Source organism: Idiotropiscis lumnitzeri, chromosome 9 (genome assembly GCF_059441095.1).
Source record: "Idiotropiscis lumnitzeri isolate Australia: NSW breed Sydney's pygmy pipehorse chromosome 9, RoL_Ilum_1.0, whole genome shotgun sequence".
Classification (NCBI taxonomy): domain Eukaryota; kingdom Metazoa; phylum Chordata; class Actinopteri; order Syngnathiformes; family Syngnathidae; genus Idiotropiscis; species Idiotropiscis lumnitzeri.
Window position 1 is genome coordinate 6,889,360 of NC_142399.1, and position 15,267 is coordinate 6,904,626.

Sequence of the window (15,267 nt, forward strand, 5' to 3'; positions counted from 1 at the left end):
GATTATTGCTGACCAGCAAACGCTAGAAAATATATAAATATATATATCGAGGAAGAGATGAGAGGGCGTGTGCGCAGTGTAGATATAGTGTGTTATTATTAACCCAATGATTACCCAGCTACCCCCCCACCACCACTTTTTCCTCAATCTGTCAGTGATCTCCCATTCAGCGGTTTTGGCCAATACTTTGTTCCCTTTATCATCTGCTGGGCTGCCATCATTCTCATTCAGCCCCACACACACGGACCACTGAACCTCAGATCAAACCCTACTACACCGAAACATTTTTTTGTAATAAACAAATTTTGGTTTATGGAATGTCTTTTTTGACATCCTGCTTCTGATTTCACAAGTGACTGCTCTTCTCTTTGACCCGAAACCTCTCATTGATCTGAAAAATTCAATTTATTCTGCCTTTCTTTCTCCACCCTCTCTCCACTGTGTGTGTGTGTGTGTGTGTGTGTGCTTATCTTTTTGATGTGCCCTTCGTCCATTCACTCAAACAAGCTTTAGTTCACTTGCTTTAAGCTAATTGTCTCCCTCAGTCCTTTTCCTCATCACGAGCTTCGTGTGTCGTGGCTCGCGGATACAAATAAAGGTTATATAAAGTAGTGTGTTGATGAACAAGCAGTATAACATAAACGATGCCAATAAAAGATGTCTTCTCATGTGTAGCTAGTGAGGACATGTTGAGATGATTTACGAAGATACATATGTTTTTTTTTCATGTGTTTATGCATGCGTGTGTGTGCATGTACATGTTTCCCCACAACCAAATGTGCCAGGAGAGCTCATTATCGTGTGGAGCGTGGCGGACCTTCCCCAAAAACTTGCACTTAACTAAAAATTAGCCCGACAGAACAAAAGCCGACATTATTAATGGAAGATGAAAAATAACCTGAATAAAATAGAAGCAAAGAGAATGAACTAATGAAGGCAAAGTGATTTTTACAGAGCATTTATAAGAAAAATAGTCTCTTTTTCTTGTATAAAACAGTTCATTGACATGTTTTTTTTTAAATAACGAAAAGATTAAAAAAATCCAAATTCCAATTTAAAATTTAGAAATGTCAAATAATGCAAATTCCAATTCAAAAACTCAAATTTAAATTGAGCGGTAAACTTCAACAGTTATATTTTAATTCAAAATTAAGATTAAAACCACAAATTTAAAATTAAAATTTCAAATTCATATTTGAGATTCAAAATTATAAATAAAAACTTCTAATAGTGCAATAACAAAAGTGAGAATACAAAAATTGCATTTTCATTGGTTAAGACAGCACTTCATCACCAAGCTCCAAATTACATTTGTCAATTTGTGTGAGGATCCGTCTAAGTAGTCGTACATGGGGCGGACACAATGCCAAACATGTCTTTTTGAAAATTTTTATACTTGTCCACGTGACATTGGCGTACCTTGATTGTGGAGGGCGAGAGCTTGTCCGTTTCCCTGCCAGGCTTTGGGGAAAAATCCTGGATCTTCTTGTTGAGGTAGACAGCGGCTACTTGGCTCTGCTTTGGGAAGGACAGTACGAACAGCCTGTCACCCAACACCGCTGACAAAAGCACACAAAAAAGACACTTTATTCTGAACTCATTTCCCCAGAAACATACAGACACAATCAATGTACGGTCAAAATTAATAGAACACCCATTTAGGTTAAAGGGGTGTGGAGTACAAGTACAGTAAATGCTCGTTAAAAAAAAGTTTTGCAATGCAGTTTTCAATAAAGAAATAGCAAAACAATACTCTCTACAATCATCGATCCATTACCCAAACTGTTAATCAATCATACATCATGAATAGATACATAAATGGAATAATAAAAAATAAATATAATGAAAAGGATAAAACGATTTTTACATCATGATTTATTTTTTTTTTCATCATTGAGCTTCTCCTACAGGTGTGCCTGCCTAGGCCACCGGGGGCAGTATAATACAGTTATGCAGACACAAATAAATTGCAAATTATTCTCAATGAGTGAGTATGATGCAATAATATTATTTGGTTTTCAGTCATCCATCCATTATCCAAACTGCTTCTCCTCACAAGTGTCGTGGGTGTGCTGGAGCCTATCCCAGCAATGAATGGGCAGGAGGCAGTGTACACCGCAAAATGGTTGCAAGGCACACATACGCAGAGGATAAACAACATATGTTCGTGAGTCGTCTTATGTTAACGGTATGTTGGTCTTCAGATATTAATTGCTTAAAGGGTTATAAAACTAAAAACATTTGATGCCATTCGTTAGCTAGTCTATGGTGTTCTCCATTATATGTTAGCGCCAAGCTAGCAAGGACAATCCTCATTGATTCAGACGCCTGATGTGTCTCAATACTTTTGTCCATATGACACACAATATTTTCCGTTTAATCTTCTTCATTCCCATTCATATTCCTGGCTTTCTTTCCTCTTTTTCCCGCTCCTCTGCTCCCTGCGTTCTACTTCCTCCCTTTTCCGTTCCGCTCAGCAAGCTCTGAGGCTTTTTATGTTTTTTGTCTTACTTTGCGTGGAAAACGCACTCAATCCTGTTCAACTCTTCAGGAGCTGCATGGAAACGCTGATTAGCAATTAAGACCCCCACTACCACCCCACCTAAACACCCCCACTCTCCTTCAAATTAATCTGTTTATGAAAGCAATTAAACGGTAAAGGAGGGGAGGTTTGTGGTGGTGGTGGGGGGCTGTAACACATGTCTCTTAGATATGCTGCTTTGAGTTGAATGAGTAAGGCTGCACCCCGAGATTTGGAAATCTAACCCACAATTAACCACGCTGCGTATGTGTGTGTGTGTATTTATACACGCGAAGCGAGCTCCTATGATTACACTTCAAATGAATTTCAAATTAATATGCAAATATTCCAAAAAGGGCCGTGGGGGTTGTTAGCTTGAAAATGCGGAGGAGCAAACAACGTAAACCAGGTCAGACACCACCCGACTGTTCGTATATGGCCAAAATTAGGATTATGGACCATTTGTACAGTCAAAATGGCCTCCGGGTTTACACTCCATCAGAATATACACACTTACGGAGTCGGGAGATGGCTTTCGACACAACGGTTAATGCAGTATACTAAGCATCTTTGTGGTAGATTAAAGGCAAATCAAGTTAAATGCAGTTTAGTATTGATCTCGACGGGTGTCTATAAACGGGATTAGGATTAATCCCATTGGTTCCCAAATGAAGGAGAGGATATGAGAACAGGCTGTGCAGCCAATGTGGGACCAGGTGGTTGATTTGGTATTAAGAGTCCAGACGGATATGATGAACGCACACACATAGTCCCTGCATGTGCGTACACAAGGCAGCCATGTTTGTAAAAATATGCCGACACACTCAAGTACACGAAATATGCAATTTGTTCTTGTTGTTACAAAAAATTATGTTATATTATTATGTTAATCTTATATCACATTTAAAAAAAAAAAAGGTTGGATTATGGTCGAAAAAAAAGATTTTGATCTCGTAAAAAAAAAACTGTTCTGAAAACAACTTTTTTCTTGAAAATAATTTGCATTCATTTTCATAATACGGTATTAGATGTTTTTCTTAAGAAATTAGAATTTTTTAAAATATTTTTGTGTCTCATTTAAAAAAGAATACTGCTATTCTCATATTACATCTTTCTTATTTAGATTTTTTTCCCCTCGATAACTATTCTCATATTACAAGCGCTATAGGTGCCTTAAGAAGTGAAAGTCGCTATGCAAGTGAAACCCCATTTACCTTTGTAAAAAAATAAATAAATAAATGGATTAATTGGAACAATAAATTAAAAATGACGTGCAATTCCATCATCAGGCTCAGAGAACTTTATTCTTGTAAATTAACATATTGCCCCTCCCCGGAAAAAAAATACTTAGACTATTCTAATAAGATACCTAAAAACAACACACAAAATTTTTCAAGGCATATTCATTCCCAAATGAGAAGAGAAGAATGCACACCCAAAATGAGACCAGGTGGCTGATTTGGTATTAAGCGTACGGACCGATATGATCCTCCGCCCATTGACGCACATAAACGCGCACGGGCACACACAAACGCACAACATGCGCATACGCAAAGCCGCCATGTTTTCAAAACAATCAACATATGCCAAACTCACATATACAACACATGCACACACATACATTCGTGAACATAAACAACTTTACACAAGTTCACGCACACACACACGCACAAATACACACAGTGGAAGGCACATCCCCCCCTAAATCCATTTAATTCCATCTCTTGAGCAGCGTGTTGACATAAGAGGCCAATGGGCTTAGCCAAAGCACATTTAAAACACCAGTAAATGAAACCGGCTATGAAAAATCACTTAAGGACGCTTAATCGCGGCGCACACGGGCGGCTCGTCAGCCAAAAAGGACGCCACTAATGCTTTGACGGCTCAAACATATGTAATCTAGCCCTCGGTATGATGCAACAGAAATACGGCCGCAGAGAATGCGGACAAAGTTTAAGAAAGGAGAATAATCCTGTATTGTTGCGCCACGGAGGCATAAAAGAGGACCTGGATGGAACAGAGTGGCTCTTCCGAACAAGTCTGGTGTTTAGTTTAATCCGTGTGGCACAGAAACGGGATTATCGTCCACATTCACATACTAAAAAGGATTGCTTCTATTGCATGTTGAAACAAAAAGGGCAGCTGGCAAATGGTGAACTGAATGGAGATACAAAGACAGCGGGAACATTAAAACCCCCAATTTGTTTGAATTTTTTAACCATTTTTCCAAAGGAAAACAGTGAAACTCAAATCAGAGTCAAACCGTCACTGTGCAAATAGTATTAGAAGTCAGGAGTGGGAAAAATGTGACCCGGGTGCCAAATATAACCCGTCGCATTCTTCAATCTGGTCTATCCCCAATTTTGATTATTAACATATATGCATCCTTTTTGAAAGAATCCAAATTTAATCTCATTATTAAATTTTTACAAAAAACACTTGAATATCAAAGGTTAGGATTCCCCCTCAGAAAAAGCAGACTATTCTTATAAAAGAGATTTTGTTCTAATAATAATGTGTCTTAAACAAATGAATTTGGAACAAATTTTCCGAAAAAAAAAAAAAATCATTTTCATTACATTTTTTTTCTTGAAGAAAAATACAACTATAGTCTTACTTGTTACTTCTCTTTTTATCTTTTTACAACAAATCTTAAAAGTCAAAGCAAAAGCTAGTCAATGGCTCAAAAAATTTACGTCAGGTCACTTAGGTCTCAGGGCACATACAGTATTCTCTTTATATTTTTTTCCTGAAAAAAAAATCTGACTTTATTTACATGTTAAGTTTTTTTCCATTTTCTTCTTTTTCTCATTTTTTTTACTTTGCTTTATTGTTATTAAAAAGTATGTCTTTATGCTTTGTATTATATTTTATGTATTGTTCCTTTAAATAAAAAATACTTTAATAAATAAAACATTACATATAAAAAAAAAACAACAAATACTATTAAACACATAAGCATCTTTTTTTTGCGCAAACACAACTATAAACTGTGTGTCTTAATTGCACATGGCAAGTGTACTCCAGAGTGTTCCTTGTCTGATTACCTAAGCGAGCTAATTTAACCAGTGACAGATGTGAGAGCTTCGAACAAGCTACACACCCACACAGTAAAAAAAAAAAAAAAAAAAAATTTTTAAAAACTCGCCCGCTCTCGCTCGTACAACCATTACGCTGATAATTAGCGCCTCAGAGGCTTTGAATGAAGCACAGCGGGTGGCCACCGGCCGTCTGCGTACCTGAGGGCCCCGAGTGCGTGTGTACGGTAGATGTGTGTTATGCACGTTTCCTTAAAGTCAGTGAACATGCGGAAAACAGTTGTTGGTCTTTGTAAAAGAAAGCTTTCATTACATATGTACTGTGTGTGTGGGGGTGCGTGTGTGCGTGCGTACTACTGGGCCTTTATCGAGTGTCTTGAGACCAAGCAGGGAGGCCATGTTATGAACAAATAATTGATACAGAAAGAAAGAAATAATTAGCAGATTTGGGCCGCCGCTTATTCTCCGCTGAGCGAGGGCGTGCGGCGAGGGAAGGGAGGCGGCAAGGTAAAGGTTGGGGGAGGGGGGGGAGGCGGGACCCCCTGGAGGAAGACGCAATGGAGGAAAAACACTGATGGATGCTCTTAAGGGAAGGCCCCTGGACGCACAACACAAAAGGATTTGCCTGCAATTAGCTAGCAGAGTCGGCATGCTCACCTGTGGCACCTGTAATGTGTGTGTGTGTGTGTGTGTTTGAGAGAGCGGGGGGGATTGTATGTGTGTGTTTGTGGGTAGTAAAAAATGTGTATAAAAGTGTATGTCAGTGCCAGGAACAATCAGTTTTAAATAAAGTCAAAAGTGCCATGGTGATGACGCAATGACACAATTAGTACAGTCGTGAAGTGAGTCATAATTCATTATAAGGACCGTATTTGGTCACACTTCAAAGTCAAAATGGACACCACACGCCTAACAATAAGGTACTGATGCCAAGGGTGGGCAACGTTTTGTGCTGAAGAGGCCACATTTGATTTGGAAATGAGATGAGATGGGCCTGATCAAATTTTTAATTTCATTTTAATCATTACTTACAATAAACCAGATGAAATAAATTTCCAAGTAGAGGGCCCATAATTATAAAAGACTAAAGTAATCGCTGTTGTCGTACGGTTTCTCTCACTAACCATCAGTCACGGTGTCACCTGGCAGTCGTCCCACTAACGCTCGGTCGATGCACACTTGCTCGAGTTGGGGTCCGCTGAGGGTCAAGGTTACCAGTATGCCACTGCTAAGTAGAAGCTACACACAGACACACAAGAAAAACACAAAGTAGACACATTAGAGAGGCGAATACACACAGGGGAGAACAGGAGAGGGGCGCATCAAGCAAACTGCAGTGAAGCTACTAATTTGTGGACTGCCCTGGGAGGACCAGGGGCAGCAAAGCACCATAAGGCTGAAACAAGTGTGTGCGTCCGTGTGCGTGTACCTGGCAACAATGTGTGTTCTTCCATCTGGTGTGAACGCAGGTGTTGGTCTGCAACAGTTCCTGAATGAGCATGACAATAGAAGACAAACAGGTCACAATCAGTTGGTGTCCGGAGGGTCACGACAAAACACATGACATCACCTTCTTTTTGTGTGGATCACAAGACTATAAACAGGAGGGAAAAGAGATTGGTTAAAATAGACTAATGATGCTATTTTAATGCATACTTCAGGCTGTAGAACAGAGGGGAAGGAGGGTATTTACTATTATAAGAAGGGAGGTTTTATTCAAGGAGACTGACAGATGATCCCGCAGTGCAATTTAAGGTCGCCCATCTGCTGAGAAGTCCTGCTCCAATTGGGGCTTATAAGGACAAAATCCCTAGTAGGCTGCTTTAAACCAAAGCGGCCGACTTAACATACAATATCGTGCATGGGTCTTAACACTTTAATTTTTTGTGCGGTTTGTTGTGATGGAAATGTCCACTGCATTTCATGGTGGAATTTTGCTGCCTTGGATTTCGCCACAAAATGCTGCTTTAAACCAAAATGGTCAATTTAACTTTCAACTTTTGGGTCTGGGTCATTGAGACTTTTGATTTGTCCTGGTGGCATAAACTTGCCCACCTAATTTTGTGTCAATTGGTGAAACTGGAATCGAAGGGCTAATTGATTTCTGACTTTCAAGGCCTGGAAATTACTAAAAAATGGCGGCTTTTATCTTATTCACTACCAGCCGAGTAAAAAAACAAATCAGACCATTGACGTCTTTAGCCGTCAATGGCACTCAATGAGTTAATCAAAATGGCTGACGTAATGTTGATCTTCGCGCGAGGGTCACTGAGATGTATTTGAGCGTTATGTTGTGATAGACAAGCCCACCCAATTTCATGTTGACCAGCACAACTGTCGTTGGGGATAATTATTTCTAACGTTCCTATCCTGGATTATGCCCCAAAATGTTTGACCGAACATTCAGTTTTAGCTCTGGGTTCCTATCTACCCAATTTCATGTTGAATGTTCAAACTGGTGATCATTCCCGCCCATCTCTCCAGGAGTAAATTTTGGGTAATTGTGTTTAAAAAAAAAAGGGACGATATGAGTGAACAAGCAGAGTAAATTTTAACAGTTCAATTTGGCATAAACATCTGCAAAACTCATGGCGCAGGTGGTACACGTAAGCGGACACTTGCCAACACAGGTTCTACTGCTTGCTCTGACTACTCCGCCTGCGTGCGTGTGTGTGTGTGTGTGCGCGTGTGTAATGTCAGTCATTCCTGCCACATTCCAAACCCTGCTGGGGTGATTGGATGGGTGGAGAGAGGGACGGAGAAGGAGGCGAGGGATGGGGCGTGGAGGTGTTTCTGGTTTCAGACAATAGTTACGAATGAGTCGTGTGTGTGGGGGTGTGTGCGTGTGTGCTGCATGTCCGTATAGCCACGAACAGGTTCCAGCAAACAAAGCCAGGTCTGTACTAGTGCCCCGAGTACAGGGGTGAGGGTTGTTGGGGCGGGTGGTGGGGCGAATGAGGGTAGAGGAAGGAAAAGGAGGAGGAAGAGAAGGAGGGAGGAAGGGGAAGGGACGAGGGGGCAGCCAGCGGGTCCCCTGATCCCCTCAAATATCCCCCTCGATGACAGAGCTGGGCCAAAAGAGAGGTGATGAGAGAGGAGCGGGGAGGCAAGAGAACAAACGAGAATGATGGCGAGAGTGAGGGGCAGAGGTAGCGCACAGAGAGAATGCCCCTATTTGTTAATCAATCAAGCGTTTCGGAAAGGGAAAACTCGGAAAATCCCCGGAGGGAGGACGACGACGGCCGGGGAAAGCGGGGGTGGGGGGGAATCGAACGGTATAGGCGGGCACCTCCAGTTCCTTCAGCGAATCACGGAGCCTCTCCGGACGTCGATTGACGGGGGTCCAGGAGTAGCCTCGAGCTAGAAGACAAAACGATGCCGGAGATCATGTGACTTGAACTTTTTAACAAGTAGAAACTGGAGAGACAGATAGAGAGAGAAAGGGGAAAAAAAAAGGGGGAAGAATGCAAACAAAATCCAGACGTATTTAGGTTGAGTGTGACAGGGGGTCAACGTGGTGAATAAAAGGTGGTGACAACGCAACCATGTGGAGGAAAGGCGGAAGTGATGCTAATTCTGTTCTGCAATATGAGAATAACTATGAGCGGTGATTAAATGACGGAGCGATCTGTCATCTTTTTACCCGTTCGCTGCCTCGTGTGTAAAGGTATAGATGCAGGATGGGGGGGGGTTGGGGTTTGGAGTGGAGCCGCAAATTTGCCTGATTCCGAAGTAACATCAGAATCCGCCAAGAGTGTGAAGTTTAACACCCAGGATGAATTTGATATATTTCTGTGATAAACCCTGAAAGGGATCAAAAGTTGTCTTTCTAGTCTATTCATGATAAGAAAGAGAAGTGACTAAACAACAAACATACAGGATGTAGCACACAAGGTCTTTTCACACTTATATCTGGCATGAGAGAGGAGAGATTGAACAGAGAAGATGCATAAAATAAAAGATGTCATTGCACATCCATCACAGTAGGTGGCAGTGGCTCACTCTCTTTTAGAGCGTGCACATGGAGTAGAGAGATACTTACAGAAATGTTACAGATAAATGATATATAATTTATAGGCGTGGAGGAGAGTTGGCGGCGGCGGGGTTGGGGGGGGTCGATTTGGTGTAACAAAATATAATTGAGAAACACTGTACTAAGAGTATGTTTATCTGCAAAAGCAATGTTTTAAAGCACAATACTAGAATAAAGTGGTTTTCCATTACTGCAGCGTGGTCCCCAGAGCAGCTAACGGAAGCGTTAAGTCGGCCGCTTTCAGCCCGGAGTAGCCGAACGTCCTTTCAAAAACGGGTCCTCGAGGAGAAGCGCACACTTAATTGTGGCGCACTCAAGTTATCTCCCCGGCGCAACCTCTCGCTTGGCGCGGCGCGTATCGCCACATGTGCAAAAGGCCTCCTTCATGCTGGTTTCTCCATCTCTGGTGGCCAAGCGGCGAGAGGAAACAGAACACATAATTGAATTTGAGCATCTGCTGGCGGCCGCGTAGAAACGACCTCAGCTTCAATGGCGGGGACAGCGGGGAGAAAGACGGACTGTTGTTTTTAATGGGGTGCAATATCTGCGAAATAAAAATGAAGGATTTCCATTAAGAAAGGGTGTGAGGAGGTAAACAGTATGTAAATGCAGGGGAGTGGGGGTGGTGGTGGCTTCGAGGGGGGGAGGGTGGGGGGATGAGTGTTCGTCTCCTGATAAGGATGTTTGTATTCAACTACTGGTGAGTGGGAGGGTGAGAATAAAAGGAAGTGATTTGCCCAAGACACTAATAATTGCACACCTACAGCTTGGGAAAAAAAAAAAATCATATTTACTGTACCTTCAGTGAAGAGGACTTTCTCATTGAAATAGTGATGCTCCTGCTGATTGGCTGCAAAGAAAAAAAAATACAGTTAAGAGTTACGATCAAGAAGCACACCTGTTTTCATGGCGAATCCTTAAAATTATCATCAAACACCAAGCCCCCGCCACGTTAGATGGCGTAGACAAAAAAGAAAAATATTTAAATAAATGCTTGCAATTGCGGCTAAGTTGGGAGAATTTCATAGAAGAAGTTTAGAAAAGTACAAGCCCAGGATTTGGACCAAAATGGCTGCTTGGAACCCAGACATTTTGTTCAATTTCAGGCATAGGTCCTTGGACATTTTTGTGCATCCTGACATGATGGACATTTCAGATCAATTTCATTTCAGTTGGTGTCCGGGGCCATCATTTCCTACATTCCCAGCCCCAGGATTTGCCCTAAAATGTCCAACCGACTTCCTGTAAAATTTCAGGAATGGCCTCTTGAGACTTTTTCATGCATCTTGTTATAATAGGCAAGTCAGACCAGTTTCATTTAAATTGGTGAAGCTGGTGTATGGGACTATTATTTTTTTTTCCCTAGCATCCGCCACTGAATGGCGGCTTCAAGCCAAAATGTCAAATATCCTGTTAAATTTTAGGCATGAGTTCTTGAAAAATTATGCATCCTGTTATAAAAGACACGCTCACCCGATTTTACAGTGTGGTGAAGCTAGTGTAGGGGGGATGTTTTCCAACCTTCGGGGGGCGCTACTGAGTGAGTCTTTCAGTAGTTCAGGTTGTGGCCCAATAAATTCTATATTTTGTCAGCACAATGCACAAGATGTGGCTCTCAAATAGGTGAGTTATTCATTCACTCTCAAGAATGCAGCCTAAACGCCACCATGAATCGAAGCGGCCTGGTCGCAGAGGGTAGGAGGGCAGGCAGGCCCAGACACAGGCACCTGCTCAAGGCAAGGGTTGGGCTGAGTGGGGCGGGTGTGAGGGGAGGGCTGCTGGTGGGCTATATGGCTGCGGGGGACCCCCGAGGCGCTCCAATGAGATTGGGTCTCCCTCTAGTGGGCGTGAGGGACTTGATTGTTAAACACACAAACACAACTGAACAGGAATTCTGTCCCGTGTCAGTTGAGTACATACCACAAAGCAGGGAAAAAAAAATGGCGGAAGAATTATATTTTAATATTTTGCATCGTTAACAGAAGACAAGGGAAATACTCTCGGTGAAAAGAATTCAAATGTAAGACATTTTCACACCGTTTAGAAGAAAATTTAAGACCTCGCCTTCATTAAATGTGACCACAAGGAGAGGACACATTTTTTTTTAAGGACTTTTAAAGGCGGATGTAAGAATTTGGTGCAATTTTTAATGACAATTCAGTCCTGGAAATCAAATTAAAGACTTTTTAAGACCTCTGTAATACAGTTTAAGACATTTGTTTATTTAAATTTGAACACAAATGGCAACATTGGCTCAGTTATATGCCGGTGTAATTCTGCATTAAGGTTTACGATGTTCCTTCGAAAATAAGCATGAATTATTCTTTGCAGTGGTCGTAGCGTAAAGTTGCTGCAGTTAATTAAAAAAAAAAAAAGGAAATATTGACAAATTCTTATTTGGGGCCATTTTTAAAAACGTATAACTATGATTATCTATTCATTTATTTACTATAAAATGCACGGACAGCAACATTTATTCATGTAAACTACTTATCGAGACTATAAATAGAGGAACCAAATATTGATTGATCATTTTTAAGAACTTTGAAAAACAGTGTCACTTTTAAAGATAAACTTGGAAAATCTCAAAGGATCTGCTGACACCATGAAAAAGAGAAAAACACTTTCTAAACCAAAATTTGACAAATCTTTTTGGTCCTTGCCTAAGTGGAAATAATTTAACTAAATCGTTTTAAGAGTAATCCAACAAACAAACAAATTAATCATTCCCGAAGGTACCGAGAACCTGACATCATCTATTGTGTCCAGCGGCTATCGTTACAATCCCATGTGGAAATGTTGCAATACGTTTGGACGCTGATTCTTCCTCCTCCTCCTCCTCCTTTTCCTCCCTGCACTGCGATATCAAACCACACTTTAGTAATCCTTCAAATGAAAGGATTTGAGGGCAGAGCATCGTTTCTCCACTGAAGATTGGAGGGAGAGAAGAAGGCAGCTATTCACATGAGAGAAAGAAAGAAAATGCATCACCATTGAAAAGGAGACTAAAAATAAAAAATGGAGACGGAGACAAAGGCAGGGGAAGGGAAAAGAGGTAAGCCCAAATCCATACAAATGACTCTCCACTTATTCAGATTAATACATTTATGATTGAATTCCTTTTGTTTAAAACATTTTTTGTTGACTTGGAGACAATTTACTTTTTCAAACTGACTAACTGAGAGACATATTGAGGGAATATATTCTGATATTTTACTATATTATAATTTATTTCCAGATAACACTGTAAACTATTTGTTGTGAAAGAGCAAAGTTTTTGGAATCAAATTAAACAATATGACGGGTTTAATTACTGCATACTAGTTAAACCCATTTTTTGGTACTGCTGTTTTGGCTAGCAACTGAGTTCCAAATGGGTTAAACCGATACGACATCAAAAAGGTGGGGGGTTCAGACTTCTGCAAAGCCTCCCGGCCTGAGGCAATACATGGCTAGCCTACATGGGAGGAGGGCCCCTTGCTATGAGATCTCGGACAAAGTCAACAGTTTAGTTCTCCTATCGCGTTGCAGCAGGACCCCGGGTCAACAGCGGCAACGGAGGGTGGACTTCATCGTAACAAAACCGACCTGTGCACATGTTTTAGCATGTAAATCCCACTTACTAACACAACCTCTGTGTGTACAAAAATGATCAAAGACACCCCCCACCCCAAAAAAAAGCATTCAAGACTTGTGTGTGTTTGCATCTTACGTGCACACAAATGCAACTTATCTTAAACGTAAACACACAGGCAATATAAACACTATTTACCTGGCTCTGCTTTATCGTGGTACTGATACGTGCCAATATCTGTGTCTGCGGGGTGAGAGAGGCAGGGGCAAACAGGAAGGGGGTTGAGGGCGAGAGAGAGAGACAGGGAGAGAGAGAGAGATGAGCATCATGCTGTCGGGGTAAAAAAAAAAAAAAAACACAAGACAAATCAGCAATTTTTGCACCATGGGATAAACAATCCCTATCAGCCAGTGGCCTGTCCCGGCTGCCAGCACCGCGCTTTAGATAAGACCACTGGAGGGAGGTGAGAGGAGGAAGGTGGGGGGAGGTGGAGGGGTTGGTGGATTGAGGGGGTCCAAGCCGGAATGGAAACGGGTGGAATGGGGCCGGGGGGGGGGGGGGTTCAATGAAGACAAATGTGGGCATCTTGGCCCGTCTGAGAGGACTCTAATTGACACGTAGACATTAAAAATAAGCACACACACACACACACACGCGCGCGCACACGCATGCGTGAACTGCCAAACACACCGATGGACAAATTGCTGAGGTGCGCATTTTTCTGCTCTGTTATTCCGGCAGGCCCCAAAAGTCAAGATTCGCACAACACATCATTTTTTTATCACGCCGCCGCCACTCTTGCTGCTGAGGTCATGCTAATACAACAGGACACACACACACTCATGCATGTACATTTCACCTTGGATACTGTCATTGCGTATATAGAACTTACATATAAAATCTCAAATTTTTCAACATGGAGAATTTGATAAATATTTTGATATGACACACATGCTTGCCATATGTAGAAACACCACACACACCAATCACCTTGACCTGGAAAATCACATAAAAATCACTAGATTGTAAACCTGAGGGATTTTATAAAGTTTTTTGACACACACACCTGCCATATTTAGAATCACACACACATACACACTTTGTATACTGTACCTGGAAAATTGCATTGCGAAAGTCATTTGTAACACATGCACGCACACGCACACAAAATTCACTGTGTAGTTTGTTCCTGGAAATTCACAATGTGTGTGTCCGTGCTCTTACGCTCTGAAAAGAGTTGGGTTAAAAAAGAAACAATTTTTGTTCAAAAAATGTGAGCGATCCACGACTTGGGTCAATTTGACAAAACTTTCTGAATAAAATTGGTAGTTTTGTACAAAACAACCCAACGGGTCGGTCTATCTGCCTATTTGTGACCCACAATTGTGTTTTTTTCAACCCAACTGTTTTTAGAGTGTATCTGACAACTACCTTTTGTCTTGTCTTCACAAGGTCCTTTTTCTGAAATGGTCTTGACTGCCTTAAAATGTATTTAATGTCCTGTCGTTTACGTCCTCAAATAAAAAAATAATTAATGAATTTTTAAAAAATCATGTTTGTTTTCTGTTGAATTTTTGTTATATAAAAAAAGTGGATGGTATAAGTAGCAGTAGATAAAAGCCAAAATATTTTGATAATCTACAAATCGTATTCGCTCACGGCTCTAAATCTCTTTTCTGCTACCTTGTGCCAAACTTTTTCTTATCAATTTTAATACATCGGAATTGTGAAGCGTGCATGTGTTAAAAATCTATACAGTATTTGTTGTTTGTTAAGGCGGTTGTATACGCTGACAGAAAGGTGCGTCACGACTCAGCGAGCAGGTGTCTTTGCCGAGATTTATCCCGGCACGTTTTTGCAAGATAGAAGGTTAAAAAAAAAAAAAAAAAAAAAAAAAAACTCCAAACAAATATGGCCGTGTCAGCCAGGATACACACGGGACACATGGAGTCACATTCATAGGTCGTCATCCCTGCAAAAGGAAAAAAAAAAAAAAACGGACACTATCTTCCTCTAGAGCCCAGCAGACTGTGAAAGACGAAATGGAAGGGAAAGAAAACAAGAAAATGGCAAAGCGGCGCATTGGGAGGAGATGGACAGA

General features: G+C 41.2%; 1 protein-coding gene across 7 annotated transcripts in view; it reads right to left on the reverse strand.

The window, feature by feature from the left end:
• wdpcp (WD repeat containing planar cell polarity effector) overlaps positions 1–15,267 on the reverse strand; it is a 57,488-nt gene that overhangs the window by 26,893 nt on the left and 15,328 nt on the right. For 5 of the 7 annotated variants that reach the window (XM_088304819.1, XM_088304821.1, XM_088304820.1 and 2 more), the window contains 6 exons: positions 13,365–13,409; positions 10,392–10,442; positions 8,849–8,919; positions 6,989–7,048; positions 6,684–6,798; positions 1,420–1,559 (listed from right to left, as the gene is read on the reverse strand). In XM_088304819.1, coding sequence (XP_088160945.1) covers positions 1,420–1,559; positions 6,684–6,798; positions 6,989–7,048; positions 8,849–8,919; positions 10,392–10,442; positions 13,365–13,409 — 482 coding nt within the window. The remainder of the gene's footprint in view (positions 1–1,419; positions 1,560–6,683; positions 6,799–6,988; positions 7,049–8,848; positions 8,920–10,391; positions 10,443–13,364; positions 13,410–15,267) is intronic. The other 2 variants (XM_088304823.1, XM_088304824.1) reach the window with 1 other exon arrangement.